The sequence below is a fragment of the Anomalospiza imberbis genome, chromosome 5 (genome assembly GCF_031753505.1).
Source record: "Anomalospiza imberbis isolate Cuckoo-Finch-1a 21T00152 chromosome 5, ASM3175350v1, whole genome shotgun sequence".
NCBI classification, from domain to species: domain Eukaryota; kingdom Metazoa; phylum Chordata; class Aves; order Passeriformes; family Viduidae; genus Anomalospiza; species Anomalospiza imberbis.
In genome coordinates this window covers 59,613,475-59,629,287 of record NC_089685.1, presented here as the reverse complement: position 1 = coordinate 59,629,287, position 15,813 = coordinate 59,613,475, and the positions used below count along the sequence as shown (strand labels likewise).

The 15,813-nt window shown below is 43.1% G+C and overlaps 1 protein-coding gene and 1 long non-coding RNA gene across 3 annotated transcripts; one reads left to right on the top strand and one right to left on the bottom strand.

The window, feature by feature from the left end:
* The first annotated feature begins 18 nt into the window (after positions 1-18).
* LOC137474500 (uncharacterized) lies at positions 19-1,565 on the top strand. The gene is made up of 2 exons (XR_010999384.1): positions 19-174; positions 413-1,565. It is a non-coding gene; the product is annotated as an uncharacterized lncRNA (long non-coding RNA).
* On the bottom strand, positions 888-15,459 carry HMGXB4 (HMG-box containing 4). 2 transcript variants are annotated; one of them, XM_068191102.1, is made up of 11 exons: positions 15,290-15,459; positions 13,163-13,268; positions 12,447-12,562; positions 11,060-11,135; positions 8,991-10,138; positions 7,740-7,821; positions 7,187-7,251; positions 6,769-6,874; positions 6,067-6,236; positions 4,764-4,886; positions 888-3,191 (listed from the first exon to the last, which is right to left on the bottom strand). In XM_068191102.1, exons 2-11 carry the CDS (start codon positions 13,191-13,193, stop codon positions 3,147-3,149), a joined length of 1,962 nt encoding a protein of 653 aa, XP_068047203.1. In that variant the 5' UTR covers positions 13,194-13,268; positions 15,290-15,459; the 3' UTR covers positions 888-3,146. The 2 variants fall into 2 exon arrangements, with proteins under 2 accessions (XP_068047203.1, XP_068047204.1); XM_068191103.1 differs by having other exon boundaries at positions 7,740-7,815.
* Positions 15,460-15,813: the final 354 nt, after the last annotated feature.

Here is a 15,813-nt window from a genome sequence, read left to right as displayed (position 1 = left end):
CCCTGGTCCTGCTGGCCCTTAGCCCGGCCGTGGGAACCGAGGGATTCCCGCCGCCGAGAGCCTCCGCTGCTTTCTGCAGCCACGCCGAGCTCGTGCAGAACACCCGCGAGCCTGAGCGATGCCCAAGCCCTGGAAAGCCCGTGGCGATGAGATTTTAGTTTTCCATAGCCCAGTGTGAGTAGGAAGGACTCCCCATACTCCCGGTAGGAGTTAGGAAGAAAATCTTTACTGTGGGGGTGGTGAGGCACTGGGACAGGTTGCCGAGAGTTGTGGATGTACCATCCGTAGAAGTCTTCCAGGCCAGGTTGGATGGGACTTTGAGCAAATTTTTTTGTGGAAGGTGTCTCTGTGGCAGGGGTGTTTGAAACGATCTAAGCTCCCTTCCAACCCGAACCATCCTGACTCTACACAGGGTGGTTGGCACCTTCTGGGATGTGCTCCCAGCCTAAGCAATTGCCCTGCCCAAGCTGAGGCTGCAATCAACCAACACCCATACCTGGAAAATGGGGACGTGTTAATAACCAGCACAAATCCCGCTCTAACGCTGCCACGCCTGACTTCCTGCATCACACACTCGAGTCCCGTGTACTGGTGTCACCTTAGTGCCACGAAGCTGGACTGAGGTGAGGCAGCCGGGAAGACAAACGCCCTGGTGTTACCTGCAGTGCTCCATGCTACATCTCCCTTCTGGGGGTCCCAAGCAGTCAGGAACCCGAGCAATAATTTGGGTGACCAGTGCTATTGGAAACAGTACAGCTTGCCTGCCAAGTGAGTGAGTTTAGGAGGGCTTGGATTGGATGTGTTTTGCTGAGAAACACTAAATACAAGTAGTAACAACAGCTGCAGAAAACAGCGCATGCCAGAAATGAACGACAATACTCCAGAAGTTAAAAAAAAATTATATTGTAAGTACAGTACAAAAAAGTCTGTGTATAATTGTAATGTAATCTGGACCAAACAGCAAAGAAATAACAAAAATATAAAAAATGCTAAGTCTTGACAAAGTTTCCCTATAGTACCAAATACCACAAGATACAGATTATACAAAGTGTACAAATTTTAATAAAAATACAATACACCAGGGTCGTGTGTGTTTTTCACTCTTCAAGAGTTTTCAGTTGTACAGAGGACAAAGCTAAAGTTGATCCCCTTCTGTTTCTTCAAAAGCAGATCTAGCCCTTCACCACAATGCTCTCAACTGTGAAGGGCTGGAAAGAGTCGGTTATTTTGTGCTGCTCACAACAGCAGATGCTTTAGTATGGGCCAGGATCTGAAGCAGGATTGGACTGCCTCCCTCCTGGGCCCTTCCTGTTTCCAGGCCCACTGGGATTTGTCCTAAGCTGTTAAAATGTGTTCTGGCCTGGTGGTCTGAGAACCTTCTGCGCACCTCTGCTGAGAAAACCCCTCACTGCACTGAGAAAATCTGTAAGAGACAGACTACCTTGTACAGGCACATCTGGGGAATACGTGGCAAAGAGGCATGGGGAGAAGAACCCTCCACACCCCAAGATTTAATTTACTTCTGATTTGGGGCTCAGCCACAATGAGGGACAGCTCACTTTCAACTGTCCTAAAAACAGATGCTAGACTTACTTGGAAGTAAAAAATGCCTCTTCTCTAATTTTAAAACTTTCCTGTTACAGAGCTGATAAAACCTGAGTCAAATAATATTTCAGTTGTTCTGCCTGCCTTCACAAGATAGCCTGTTTCTACAAACTCTTAGAATCTTCCTGGTGTTTCTTTACACAATGCCCATGCTTACTACTATACATAGAGTTGATTCCTGCAGGAAGTGAGCTGAGAAAAACTTGATTCACATTTTTCACACACTGTTGGCTGAGGGAGGAATTTTTGCTTTTAAATTATGTATATATATAAATATATACACACACACACAGAGAAATATACAGGATAAATTAAAATCTGTTACAGATATTGGTAAAAGTTAAATACATGTGATATGAACACCACATACATATACATACACACAGACAGAAGCCTAAACAGGAATCAAGTGTTCTCCTGCTGCTCCTCTTCCAGAGGAGAAGAAAACCAAACTCCAAGTATGTGGCTGGAAGGAAGGGAAATCGGTCCAATCAACCCACATGTGCCTTACTTGGCCATAACTGCTTCAAACTGGCCACTGGTCACTGCCTTGCAGCAGCACCACAGCTCCTGCAATAGTGCTGGTGAGGGAGATGGGGGCTGAGCCATTTCACAAAACAGCTGCAAGATGGGCAGAAGCAATCCAAGTTTTTCCCATCTGCTTCTCTACTCTTTTCCATCAAAGCACACTGACCATGCAGTGGAAAAATCAGCAGGAGGTTAATTCTCAAAAGCCAATGCAATGGGTTGATACATTGTGCTAATGATGACTTGAGTATGAGTCCGTAAGGAAAAATTAAACTTCTTGTCATCTACTTCACTTCAAATACCAGCTACCAGACCAGCCAGCTGACAATGACAACTTTCAGTTATTACTGACTGAGGAGTAGGGGTTGGAGAAAATGACCAAGAGGCAAAAAGCCATCCAGCTTTCCCCTCAAGAAGTGTGTTTTAAACAGAAAGAGTTACAAATAGGGCTGGTGAAGAATTCAGTTCTATTCCCGGGTCCAAAATGCATCATCTCTACCTGCCCACAGAATATCAGAATACTTTAGTTTAGGCAGGGATATCAGGAGATCATCTGGTCCATCTCCCTACTTAAAGCAAGTCCAACTAGAGCAGGCTGCTCGTTCAGTTTTTGAATATTATCAAGGAAGGATAGTCAAGAACCCCTCTGGGCCACCTGTTTCAATGACCCCTCTCACGGTGACAGCTTTCTTGTTTATATAGAGAAGTCCATTCTCTGTTTGCTTCCCCCACTAAATCTGAATTTAAGGCAAATATCTCAAAAGCTTTCTGAATTCTTCATACAAAACACTTTCAGATTGGAGGACATTTCACCCACTAACACAAAAGGGTTTTCTCAGCTTAACTTCAAAACTTTTCATAAAATAGAAGTCAAATAGTTACAATCCCATGTATACACTATACATATATAAAACTTTAAAAGCCTCCATATGGAGCCCTTCAGGACCGCCGGCACAGTGCAAGTATACAAGTCAGTTACGCAGAGGTTGAGTACATCCCAGGATCCTTTCCCATCAAAGTCCAGGCATGATGTAGGCAATGTTGTCTAGTGTGTTTGACTGGGAAAAGAAATTTGGTGGTTTTTAGCATCAGGTAATAACTTGAAATCCTTAAAAAAATGGCACAGGTGGGGGTACTAAGCACAGTTACTTGGGTTACAAGTTATCATAGGATGAGCCAACCAAAGCTGCCTATTGATCACCTCTAATAGGGTGTCAGCTGGCCAAAAGAAGTGCCCTTCAGTTTTTCTTGGAAAACGTAACAGAATTCTGAGAGTAGGAATCCTTCTTGTGCCCATCAGAAAAAAGACCCACCTGTATGTTTTTCAGATGCAGTGTTTCAGTAAGCTCAAGCCCGTGGCTGGATAGCTGAAGGAGGCCTTAGGAGCAGCACCTTTAACTGAGAGATGGAGGAGGTGGATCTGCACCAGTTGTGATTCTAAAATTTACAATGCCACTTACTGTCTCAAATATAAATTGCAACACAACCGCAGGGGTACCACTGTTGTTATGCACCTGACTGTGAAAATCAGATTTATTATCAGCTCCTGAGCAGGGGTTTCCAGAAGTGAAGCGTAGCTGCCATAAATCACCTAAAGCTCCATTGCTCCTTAAAACAATAACTTGATCGAGTTTCTAATAAACACCACTGGTCATGTGGCGTCACTGCTCTGAATAAACTTGGCAAGCAGGAAGGAAAAAAAGCATCAGTTTTTCCATGGCTTAAGATGGGAACACCCCACTGACTCAGCTTTTGTGCAGAGAGCCAGTTTGTGGGTGTTCACAGACTAATCAACTTTGTTCCTGTTGTTGACAGTTCATTCTCGTAATGAATAAACATTTGGGCTGCCCTATTATGACATGTCAATTCATATCTCATTTTTGTTGTCCCCTCTGCTGGATTTGTTTTTAGACTCTTAACTTTTGCGGACTGTATTTTTTTATTTTTGCTCCTCTCCTTTGCCGCTTTATTAATGTCTCTTGTAGGAAGTATGACTCCTGATGGCTGCTGCCATCTCAATCTATGTCCACATCAGGATACACAGATGCCACGAGCTGTTGCTAAATCAGGGCTCAATATTAAGAGTAGCTTAAAGCGGAAAAGAAAATGTAGTTATGCAGCTCCTTAAGACAGAGACTAGTTTTCTTTGCTCAGAGAAGGTTTCAGTCACTTGTAAAAGGTCCTATACCATCACATTAAGAATCCTGAGATCACAAACTGTTTTTTATGCTACTGAAGGAAAAACAGCTTGTGTGATAAAGAGCAGCTAGAAGGTGGGTTTTATTTTTATGGAAAATTAGAACTTTTGAAAATACTGGTTTACTTTTATTTGATTCATATTGATTGACTCCATCATGACTAAAACAGGACTTACCCACACTGCAATGAATGCTACAAATATTAGGTCAGCTGCCAGTGGGAGAAAAAAAGGTTGCACAATATTGTACAACGGTCATATCTGTAAGAATTTCAATAAATATTCCTTTATAAAAGCCCATGATCAAGACAAATTCTCTTACTGCATTGGAATTATAATTATATTACACTGATTAATAAAAAAAAAAAAAAGCTCTATTTGGACTCTACTGAAATTAACAGTGCTAGAAAGAAAATAACCACAAAGAACTCACCAAAACATGCTTTGGGCAGCCATTCAACTCAGGCAGTTGTGTGGTCAGACATGCCAATGGACCCAAAGCACAGATGATTGAATCTAGGAGTACTGACAAACTTCCTGAAACAGCCACCATTCCCTGGTCGTGAGGGAAGAAAGAAATTGGACAGGGATGAGTAGTGGAAATTGCGCTTCTTTCTCAACTGTATCCATTCTCAAGCAGATACTGTATCTTCAGCTCCTCCAGTCCACTTCCAGTATCTACACAGTAACAAAACTGTGCCTTGTGCTTCACAGAGAGACTGATGGCTCAAAAAATTTAAGAGTTCAAGAGGCAATGAACTGGTGCAAGATAAAAGCAGGAATCAACAGAAAAGATTAGAAAGTTGTCAGTTGCATAAAACACTGATTCCACAAATTTCTGTAATATATTTTCTGTGCCATTTTTTACCATCAACTTTGTTAACTACATGAGTCCTAATGACAATAGTAGTTTTATTTTTGAAATTAAATAAATGCTAAGCCTCTAACAAATGCTTTAGTCATTAATATACTTTCAGGAAAGGGAGTTTGTCTGTGTGCTTTTCCGGGCTCTGGTTGGTCCTCTCATGATGTCAAATCAGTCATAGCAAAACCAAAATGCAAGAACATTTATTTCACTGTTGATAAAATAGGCAAGCATAGAGGGGTGAGATTATCATGCTACTCATAAAACTCAGTGATGTTATTTGAGACAAATATGTTTTTTCCTAAGAGGCTGGGCTGAGCTCTCAGACCGTACAGGTGTGAATGTGCATTCACAGAGTCACTGTCATTTAACAGCAGAAACCATTAAAATGTGACATTATGTTACCAGATAAGTTGAAACAATTGTAACCTCTATCCAAACCACTGGCAATATGACACTCAGAAAAGTAGAGGACATGCAAAAACACCTCTTGGGAAAGGCTAATAGTTTTCTAAAAAGTAGAACAGTAACAGAAACTGACCAGAGACTGACAAAATAGCAAGGAGGGGTCACCAAAACCAAGGTGAACATACAGCAAGAAAATACTAAGAGTTTGCTGAACTACAAATTGGTTTCAAGGACCTAGAACTGGAAAGCACCTGTCTTTCTTTGATGCCTACTGTTTACTGAGGACTTTTATTTCACTGAAAATAAAGAGAGATTCATCAAAGAAACAGGGCATGCCACCTCTAGTTTCTCTTTCTAACAGAAAACTACTAGGTAAATTTTTAAGAAAATACAATAATCATCTCCCTGAATGCATTGTGTAGATTACAGGACATCACTGTGACATTGCTGGTTACAAGCTCACCTCTGTTTCCTGCAGTCTGTGTCCAATGAGGCTCAGAGATTCACCCAGTAACTGTAAATGTGCAGCTACATCAATGGGATCTGTCTCAGGGGCTTTGGCTGGTGAGGAAGGCACCACCATGGTGCTGGTGGGCGATTTTTTGTGAGGAGAAACCACTCCTGTTGGAGAAGCTGAAAAACACACAAATTAAAATTCCATATTCCTTGCTTTCACTCTTTTACTCCCAAGTGTATTTAGTTATTAAAGTTCAAATCTCATAGGCATGATGCTTAAATAGTTCTGTTGGCCCAGGCCCATAGTCTTTGGAGTTGAAACTTTTTTTTACATGTACAGAACATCTACCTCAGCTGAATGCAGTTGGGGAGATTTGGTATCAGAGATGCTAAACCAAAAACAACCCATCTTCCCTCTAGCAGCAAACCAATCCCAAGCGAACTTCCTTACTGCCTCTTTTACATTTGAATCCATAACTGCCAAAACCAATACCATTCTATGAGTAAGATAAGGAAATCTTTATGAAAAATACTGACATCATTCTCACTCTCACAGAAAAGTTGATTTGACTAGTGATTTAAATGTCATGCTTTGTGAGAAAGCAGGTAGGGAGGTGAAGCAGTTAAGGACCTTTGCTTTTTATTCCACAGGCAACACTACCTTCCCTGTCCAAGAAAAGAGATGAGACAAATAAAGTGCAACAATTACCTTTCATTTTTGGTGCACCATCTGAAGACGATGCCTTTCTCTTCACAGTGGTGGCCTCTGCTTTATTCTGCTTGTGTTGGAGATACTGAGCTTTCTGTTTCCAGATCTGTAGTTACCATGGTAAGAAAAGAAAGATTCATAACATTAGGTAATTCTGTTACCTGATGCCAGCACCTGGAGGCAGAATGATGTTACATAGCTAGGAGGTAGCTAGGAGGAAGCAATCCCATGAGAAGAAAATGAATGTTTTTATGTTTGCAAGGGCAAGATTTCCATACTTTCCACCTTTACCTGCTTTAAGGATATAGGTAACATATTTCAAGGCATTGTAGCAATGCTGCCACCACAATCTATTGCACAATCTAAGCACCTAGTTCACAGAAATCGTTTTACAAAAACATCTCACACAAACACTCACCAGTTTATCCTTCTCAGGTAGCTGTTTCCACACTTCTGCCAGTTTTTTACTTAGCTCTCCAAAATCTGACAGAAAGAGAGAAAGAAGAAAAATGTTTAAAACAAATTTGACCATAAAATCCTGGAGAGAACATAGGAAATTTACTGGCCCATCCATATGCATTTAGGAAGCAAGCCATTCTACAACTGGAACTCTCCACACTGTTCTGAAAATGTGCATTCCTGTCACTATTTAAAATTAAAATAAAAGCTGATACCAGGAAGATGAAGTCACAGTGTATTTACAGGAAAGTGACAACAATGAAGGTAACTCTTTAAGTAAAGAAAAAGCTTGCAAGTTCTTTATCTACATTCACAACTTGGTTAAAATAAAATTATAATACGGCCATGAAATCCACTCCCCTCCCCTTTGCCATCTCTTATTCTAAATAACATTGGCAGATTCTTTGCATTATGTCAAAATTAAGAAGTTGGTCTGAAAGAGACAATATGTTCTGCTAATTAATCTGACTGGTGTAAAATCAAGAGAAGAGAAGGCTGGATTATTCCTTTACCTATTCCAGGATGCTCAGACACAATAGTTGTACGATACTCCTTACAGAACACTTGATAAGCAGACATGTTTTTCTTCTTTGGCTAGTCAGAAGAAGAAAGGAAACAAAGATTTTTAATTATGATGAAACCTTCTCCAATTTAATAAGAATTTGGCATTTATTGAAGACTTAAAGACAGATATGGTACTTAGATCAGGAACCTTAAAAAGCAATTCTTTACATATTCTGGCTGAATTTAGTCTTTATGAAAGTACAGGAATCAGCCAGAAACAGTCTTAGTACAAGGCTTATCATGCAAAACTCAACAAGCTGCTATTCTAAATTCAGGATCAACACACAACTTTGTTAATGTATTTCACTTTTAAAACCTACAATAAAACCCAGTATCTATTATACTATTCACACTACCTATTACAGATCTGTCAAAACAATTAAGTCCTCATGATTATGTTTTGTTCCATTCCTTGCATCCTTACAAAGTATTTCCATTTGGCAGGAAAAGAGACTGTGCAGTACATTGACAGCAGAGGTATTGCAATTGCTGAGCTATGATCAGGGAAAAATTCCCAAACAGAATAGGATAATGGCTGAAGAGATTTGGGCTCTGTCTGTCCAATTCCTCATACAAAGCATTATTTCTCTATCTGAACATGCACCAACTGCTTTCCCCCATTTACTCAGACAGCTACAGTTATCTCATTTGTAAACTTGTTCATATGCTAGCTACTACTTCTGCTACTCATATCTTTATGCAGTAACCATGGAAAACTGAATGTGTAAGTACAGGACAAAACTGGGAACATGGTAGTCTATTAGAATTAGAATTGCATTTGAATACAGGAGCAAATGGGTAAATATCTTAAATTTTCAGGCAACAGCTTGATTTCTTTTTACAGAAACTTTGATCACTGGTCCAAAAGTCTGCCTGGGAATACCTAGAGCCAGTCACATTAGAAAAAGATGCAGATATGCTTGGTACATGACCCACACCAAGCAAAATTAAGTGTAACTTTCCCAGAGAACCTCTAATGGCTAAAGACTGGCTGTGCCACAAAGCCAGAAGAACATATATTCCTTCTGCTACAAACAGAAATCACAGTGGCTGACATATTTTCCAAACATGCTTCAGTTAAACCATTGATAACTGGTATCAGTTATTCTTTGTTTCAATTTAACATGCCTTTGTAATGGAGTACCTAATTCACCATTACCCTCCACCCTATTTCTAGTTTCCCTTCAAATTTTCCTTACTTTGTCTCTTTCTCTTTCTCTTTCCTTTTCTTTTTCTCTTTCTTTTTCCTTTTCTTTTTCTCTTTCCTTTTCTTTTTCTCTTTCCTTCTCCTTCTCTCTTTCCTTCTCCTTCTCTCTTTCCTTTTCTTTTTCTCTTTCCTTCTCCTTCTCTCTTTCCTTTTCTTTTTCTCTTTCCTTCTCCTTCTCTCTTTCCTTTTCTCTTTCCTTTTCCCATTTCTCAGCCTTGTCCTTCTCCTTGTCTTCCTTTTTCCTCCTCTTCTCACCTTGACCATCTGAGTGAAAAACAGCAGAAGGAGGTGGAGGGACAACATAGGGGGTACTGGTAGGTGGTGGTGACACTCTTACTTCTGCTACTGCCACAGGAGAGTGCCCAGAACTCTTTTTAGACTTGGAATGCTTCTTCTCTCTGTGTTTCTCCTTGTCCTTTTTTTTCTTACTTTTTTTGGACTTCTTCTTCTTCTTGATTTCCCGGTAGGAGTCATCTATCACCAGCTCTCCAGCCTCCAACTCTCCACCAGAAGAAGAACCAGATTCTGGCGGTGCCTCAATACCTGAAACCTCGTACTCGCTTCCATGGCTCTCTGAATGAAGGGAGGTGTCAGCACCGAAACTCTCAGAAGGTGGATGCGAGTCTAGAGGTGGTTTGTGCTTTTTCCGGGATGACTTCAGGAAGCTCTGCAGATCGTGCCCCAGCAGATATGAGCCTTGCTCATCTCGAGCTGATTTCTTTGAAGATTTCTTTACAGCTGCTGGTGCTGAAGAGTAGGATAAAGAATCATCATCTGCTGCACTACTTTTCTCTTTTGGTGAAAGGATGAGCTTCATCTTCAAGCCGTCAGGTTCACGAAGAGTAAGTGTCTCTGTGTTCACGTAAAGAGGTTTCATTTTTTTAGACTTGTGGGAGCTGCTATCATCCACTGAGTGCTCCCCACTGCTCCCACTCAGCTTCTTCTTGGGATGCTCCTTTCTGCTTTCAGAATGGCCAGAGGAAGAATGAGATGATTTTTCAGAGGTCCTCTTTGAAGACTTTGAGCTTGTGGCCAAAGGTGAGTTGACAGCCTTAAGTAAATCCACGGTTGTATCAGCTGAGGATGGGCTAGAAGCTGCTTTTTTCTTCTTCTTTGATGGTAGATCCAAAGGCGAGACACCTGAAAAAGATCAAAAGAAATGTACATTGAGATGATTCATTAAAGATGGCGAAGAAGGGAAGTGAGAATCCTGTGAGCCTTCCAATTCCAGGTGACAGATTTACATCCTGGCTTAAACAGAACCACATCCACCTCAGCACAGCCTTACTGAAACAATTCAGAGGCTGTGACACCTGAGCTGATCAAATAATTTAAGGAAGGGAAAGACAGCAGGAAAGTTCTTGACGTTTTGTGAAACTCCATTTGTGACTTGTGAAATAAAATGTTTTGATGAAAATACATCTAACTGAAATTACTCCTCAAGTGCAAGGTTTTTGTGACATTATTAGCCAAGGTGAAACCAATGAGTTGAAAATATGAGCTTTTTCATTCTGTAGACAGATTTTGATGAAAGATGAAATTTCAGTTTGGCTTTCTCCTTCTATTGGACTACAATAAATCCTAAATGTGTTAAGCTTCTATGAGCCGAATTGTCATTTTCTGGCCAACTTATAAATTGTGAGAATAACTGAACAGAAAGCATTTATTTTTCAACCTCGGATATTCTATTTGTATAAATTCAGAGAAAGTTCTTTAACTGTAAGTATAATTAGTTTTTAATGCAATTGGTAAACAAGAAAAGCAAATGTCAAATGTGAAGGCATGAGTTAGAAAACTACAACTTGTTAATGAAAAGGGGATGGAAGATCTCTACACCCTACAATGATATAATTGTTAAGACAGACTTAAAATATAATTCCCTAATCTTCTGCTGTCTGCTGCTGATCAGTGTCAGGTCTCTGATTAGTTGTTCAAAGGCAGATTGATGTACTCTCCTCCTATAAAATGCTGACCACAAAGCTTGATGACACTGGTTTAAGAGCATCCTTTCCTTGAAGTCATGATCTGTTAGCCCCTTCTCCTGCTTGATTACTACCTTACCTCTGTAGCAGAACTCATCAGAGGAATGCTTTCTCTTCTTTTTGTGAGCTTCTGTCCCTGGAAAAAACTCACTGTCCTGGAATAAGAAGAAGGAAGTTGCTGTCAAAAAGGAGGGAAATAATATGAGAGTCACATAGACTATTAACAGATAGAAAATTATAGGAGATATCAAGGGTTACTTGTACTACTCTAACACCAAGGATCCGTAGGTATGAAACAGGATCATCTTTCTAGGTGCTAAAAGAGAACTTACTCTGTCCCCCAGAGCACACAGTGTAGGTTTAAAGATGAAACACACGTTACAGATAGGTGGGAGAGTACAAAACATATCATTAGTCTGGATTGGTTTCAGCACAAGTGTCACCTAACTGACATCAAGCTTTCTGAAGGCACAGCAGCACAACAGGGCTCCAAGGAAACTGAAAGACAGATCTCTGCAGGGAGACCCCCAAGTGAGAGGAGCAACAGAAAAGAAAAAGCACATTTGCAAAGTGTTGAGATATGGGCAATGCAAGCCATCACTTGGAGATCAGCTGGTAAGTTGATAAAAGACAGACATCTACCCTTTAAAAAAGCTAAGAAATAACTTCAGATGCATAGACTGTCAAGCCTTGAAAACAAATGGGAGCAGTTCATGCTGAAAAAGAAGTAACAGGAGGTACAAAGAGGTGACAACTAGAATGATGGAACAAAAATACGTCCTTAATATTCTATGTCTCATAATTATTATCTGTGTTTTGATCAATTTATGAATCTGAAACTGAAGCTCCTCTAAAGAATTCCAACCACATGGTAGAAGATTTTAAACAAGAACTTGCTTCTGAGATGAAAAAAACCCCAAATCACTAGATAGCCACCTCTGAGCTAACAGCAGAAATTGTAGCTCAAAGAGGAAAGCTTTGAAGAAACTGAAGTTGCCACTATGTGATTTCAAGAATTAAGGCCCCAAAGAGACAAACAGGGCAAGTTCATTCTTCTCAAGAGCTATCGTTTCAGGCTGTCTGCAGAATCAGGAAGACAACAGTGCAACAGTTAATATTCTATCCACCCTTTGCTGGCTATTTATACAACTGTAAATGCTATCTTTTAGAAATGCGTGTAAGAAGTTATTAATAGCATTTTCTTACTTGTAAGGTTCTACATCAACACTGGGACAACACTCCTACTACCTCATTTTCTGAGGCCAGAAAAATCAGAATCAGGGCTTCATCCCCTCCTTTTCCCCGTGTGAGTTACTGAACAATACAGGACATGATTAGCTGCTCTTGCTGTCTTCTACATGCATTTCTAAACAAAAAATCAAAAAAATGAGAAGAAACCCATTCCATCCCACCACTACCTTTATGCATCTCCTTATACCTTGAACCTTTCCTATGAGGGTTTCTACCTGAGTTGCTATCTCATCTTCCTCTTGCAGAAGATCCTTGTACGAGCGCTTTTTCTCTCGCTGTATCCTGCCAGGTGCCAGCCCGTCATCAACACTTCGGTGACTCTCTAGGGACTCTGTGATTTGTGTGAAATGGGGAAAAAAGGAAGAAATGAAATACCACATTAAGGAATGACAGACAAGTGGACCACTCATAAAATAAACAAACAGAGGTTATTGGCACAGAGTAATGCACAAAATCCAACAAGCACAAAGGCCTGAAAGGTATCAAAGAGCCTGTACTCTCTGACCAGAGGTATGGGGCTCAGTGCTCTAACAGAATCATTCCAGATTTAATCTCTAATGCCTCTATGTTCCTTCCTAAAGACAAGTGGACCTAGAAATGTTACCATGACTAAATATATCTTATCCTTCATTCCCTGTCCCATTGACTTGGTAGGGAGAAGAAAGACTGCAGTGGCAGAGTTCTCAATCAGGGTGCCTGCAGTAGGAAATACCACCCATTCCTCCCAAGTTCCAACCCCAGTACTTCACACCTGGAAGTCAAGGGCCTGGGATCCTCCAGTAACTTGGCCAGGTTAAATTTAAGGGCTCCACAGCACCCTAACTTCTTTCCCACTCTGCAAGGCCTGGCAAGGGCTGCAAAGGGCACCCTTTTAAAATTTTTATTTGTTTAATCTTTTTGCAAATCCCTCTGAGATTATGAAGCAGCATACCTTCTTTCTTCTTGGCGCCATCATAAGCCATGGTGGTCCTGCAGGAGCCTGTGAATGAGTTGCCACGTCTGGGCTCCTTCCCCCGTTCCCATCTATAGGAAAAGGTCTGAAAAACAGAGAATGAAAATAACCCTCCCATAAAGAAGAATCACTATGTAAATGGGGAAACTTTCTCTGACTCAAATAAGGATTTTTTGGAAGACAGTGGGAAAGGAAATGAGTGGTCACTCTTCAGGCTTGACAGATCTGGGTTTTTTAATCAAAATGGATATTGTATTATTTGAAATATAGAAAATACCATCCTTTCTTATAAAATATCTGAATCACTGAACTAATTTACAAAAATAGAAAGAGGGTGAGAAGACAACTGAGTTCGATTTTCATGACACACAAAACTTCACCCTAACTGTGTCAAAGCCATTTTTTCAGGAGCCACTGTAGCAAAGAGTGGGATGTTTTAAGAGATTTCAAACCCTTGAGTCTCAGATGAAGTGAAGGAAAAAGAAGGCACCAGGCAGAAAGAATTAAATTACAAAAGAATTATTATTGTTTGTTATTATTTTTTTAACTAGAGGATCACACATTTTGTATCAGAGGTGTATATCCTTCTGATGTGCTTCCCAATGCTACCACTGCAGCCATTCTGAATGCCAGCCTGGGAGAGGGGATGGAAGAGAGCACTCCTTTTAGCTAGGAGTGCTCCTGCAGCAACCCAACCTCTGCCCCCCGGGTTTCAGGCTCCTTCCTCTAAGTGAGCCACTGTGCCAGCTAGGGGCATACAGCAGGACAGTGCTGCTGTGGAATAGCCACACTCTGGTTCTCTCAGAGCAAACAGCTTTTGTTCCTCAGCCAGTGACCAGCTCAGGAAGATTGACATTGTGCTCCTACGGGATCAATCCTTTGTGTGTTTGTGTGTACGTGCACATGTGTCAACACCCAGCCACAAACACCATGCAGCCTGCTCATCCCAGCTGTCATGGTAATCCCTCCACACTGAAGCTACATGGGAATTCTTTGGGAGCACGGAACCTGTGCTTGTACATCCCCCATGCAACTCGATTTTATAAACTGGCTGAAGCTGACAATGTAAAACTCATTCATCCTTAACTTAACTGATACAGCAGTCACAACTAAATCAGGCTTGCGGGTACACAGGAGACGTTTCTGTTTGAACTCATAGGAATACATGCTGTTTCTCCAAGTTTTGGGAAAACACCCACTGCAAAATGTCAAGACGGTGTTCTGACCGTTATATATTGCTGGTAGCAAACACAAGGATTCCATTTATACACAAGAGCACTGCATATGTTCATGCAGAGAGCACTGCACTCAGCAATAAAAAAGAGCATCTTGCCACTTGTGGGCTAGTGATCTTAAACCAGACGTTGTCAACATTTTGTGCTGTTTGTTTGTCATACAGACTTCAGTGAGAGGACACACAACACCTTGCTCAAGACAGAAAGGGACTAATACAGATACTGATCAGCAAAACAAAGCTGGAGGCAGTCATTCATGAATGGATGACTTGGAGAGCCTAAGATTTCTTTGTACCTACATGCATACATTTTAGTCTCTTTTTAAATCTCATCTGCCTGGCAAGGACAAAGGTTGGTAGATACTGCCCAAAGGTGCTCACAGCCCAGACCTCCAATCCGGCAAATACAAAACATGTCCTTAACTACTTTCATCTTGTAAACCTCAATTAGGCTCCCCTGCTTCAAATGCCCGGGTTTCAGCAGCGATGGCACAGGCTCAGTGGGGAAGCTGTCCCTGCACGTCTCCCGTTCCTCAGCGCACATGCCTGCGGGTTCAAGGCCCAGCCTTGCTCTTCGGCAGCCCCGGGGCTCCGCACGGACCCGGCTCCTCGGTCCCGCTGCCGACTGGCTGCGGAGGTGCTCCCTCAGCCATGTGCTCCCAGCCGGGGCCGTGAGGGCGGACGGCACCGCCGGGAATCCCGCGCGCAGCCGAGGGCGCGGAGCCCGGCACCGGCCCCTCCGCGGGCACGGACCGGGGGCCGGCCCGGCTTGCGCATGCGCCCCGACACCCCCCGGAGACCGGGTCCCGCCGCCGCCTCCGTTCAAAGCGGGCTCGTCCGCCCCGCTCCCGCCCGCCCGCGCGTCCTCTCACCCGAGCGGGCTCCAGCCTCACGCCAGCCCGCGGCTCCGCCCCTGCAGCAGGCCCGGGCGTGCCCCGACCGCGGGGCCGCCCAGCGGCGACAAGGCCCGCCGGCGCCGAGCCGCGGCCGCAGGGTGGGGACGGGCCGCGGCCGCCTCACTCGGCCCCGCCGCTTCCCGCCGCGCCGCCGCCCGCGGCCGCCATCTTGGACAAGCAGACAAGGGACCCGCGCCAGCGCCGGCCAGCCGAGCGCCGAGCGCCTCCAACGCGGCGCCCGCGGGGCGGGGCGCCGGCTTGCCGAGCGCATCGATGTCCGGCGCGGCGCCCCGGAGCGGCGTGTCCCCGCGGGGCCGCGCCACGCACGGGGGACACACACTCGGGAATCTGTGCCCGGCCCCGGCTCCGACCCCGCCACCACCAGTGGAGGGGTGCCCGCGTTCGCCCTAGCTTGGCACAGCCTCCCCTTGGTGAGTGCGGGTGCTGCGCGGTCCCGGCACAGCTTCGCCTCTCTTGTCCGTGTCCGTAAGAGACTGAGC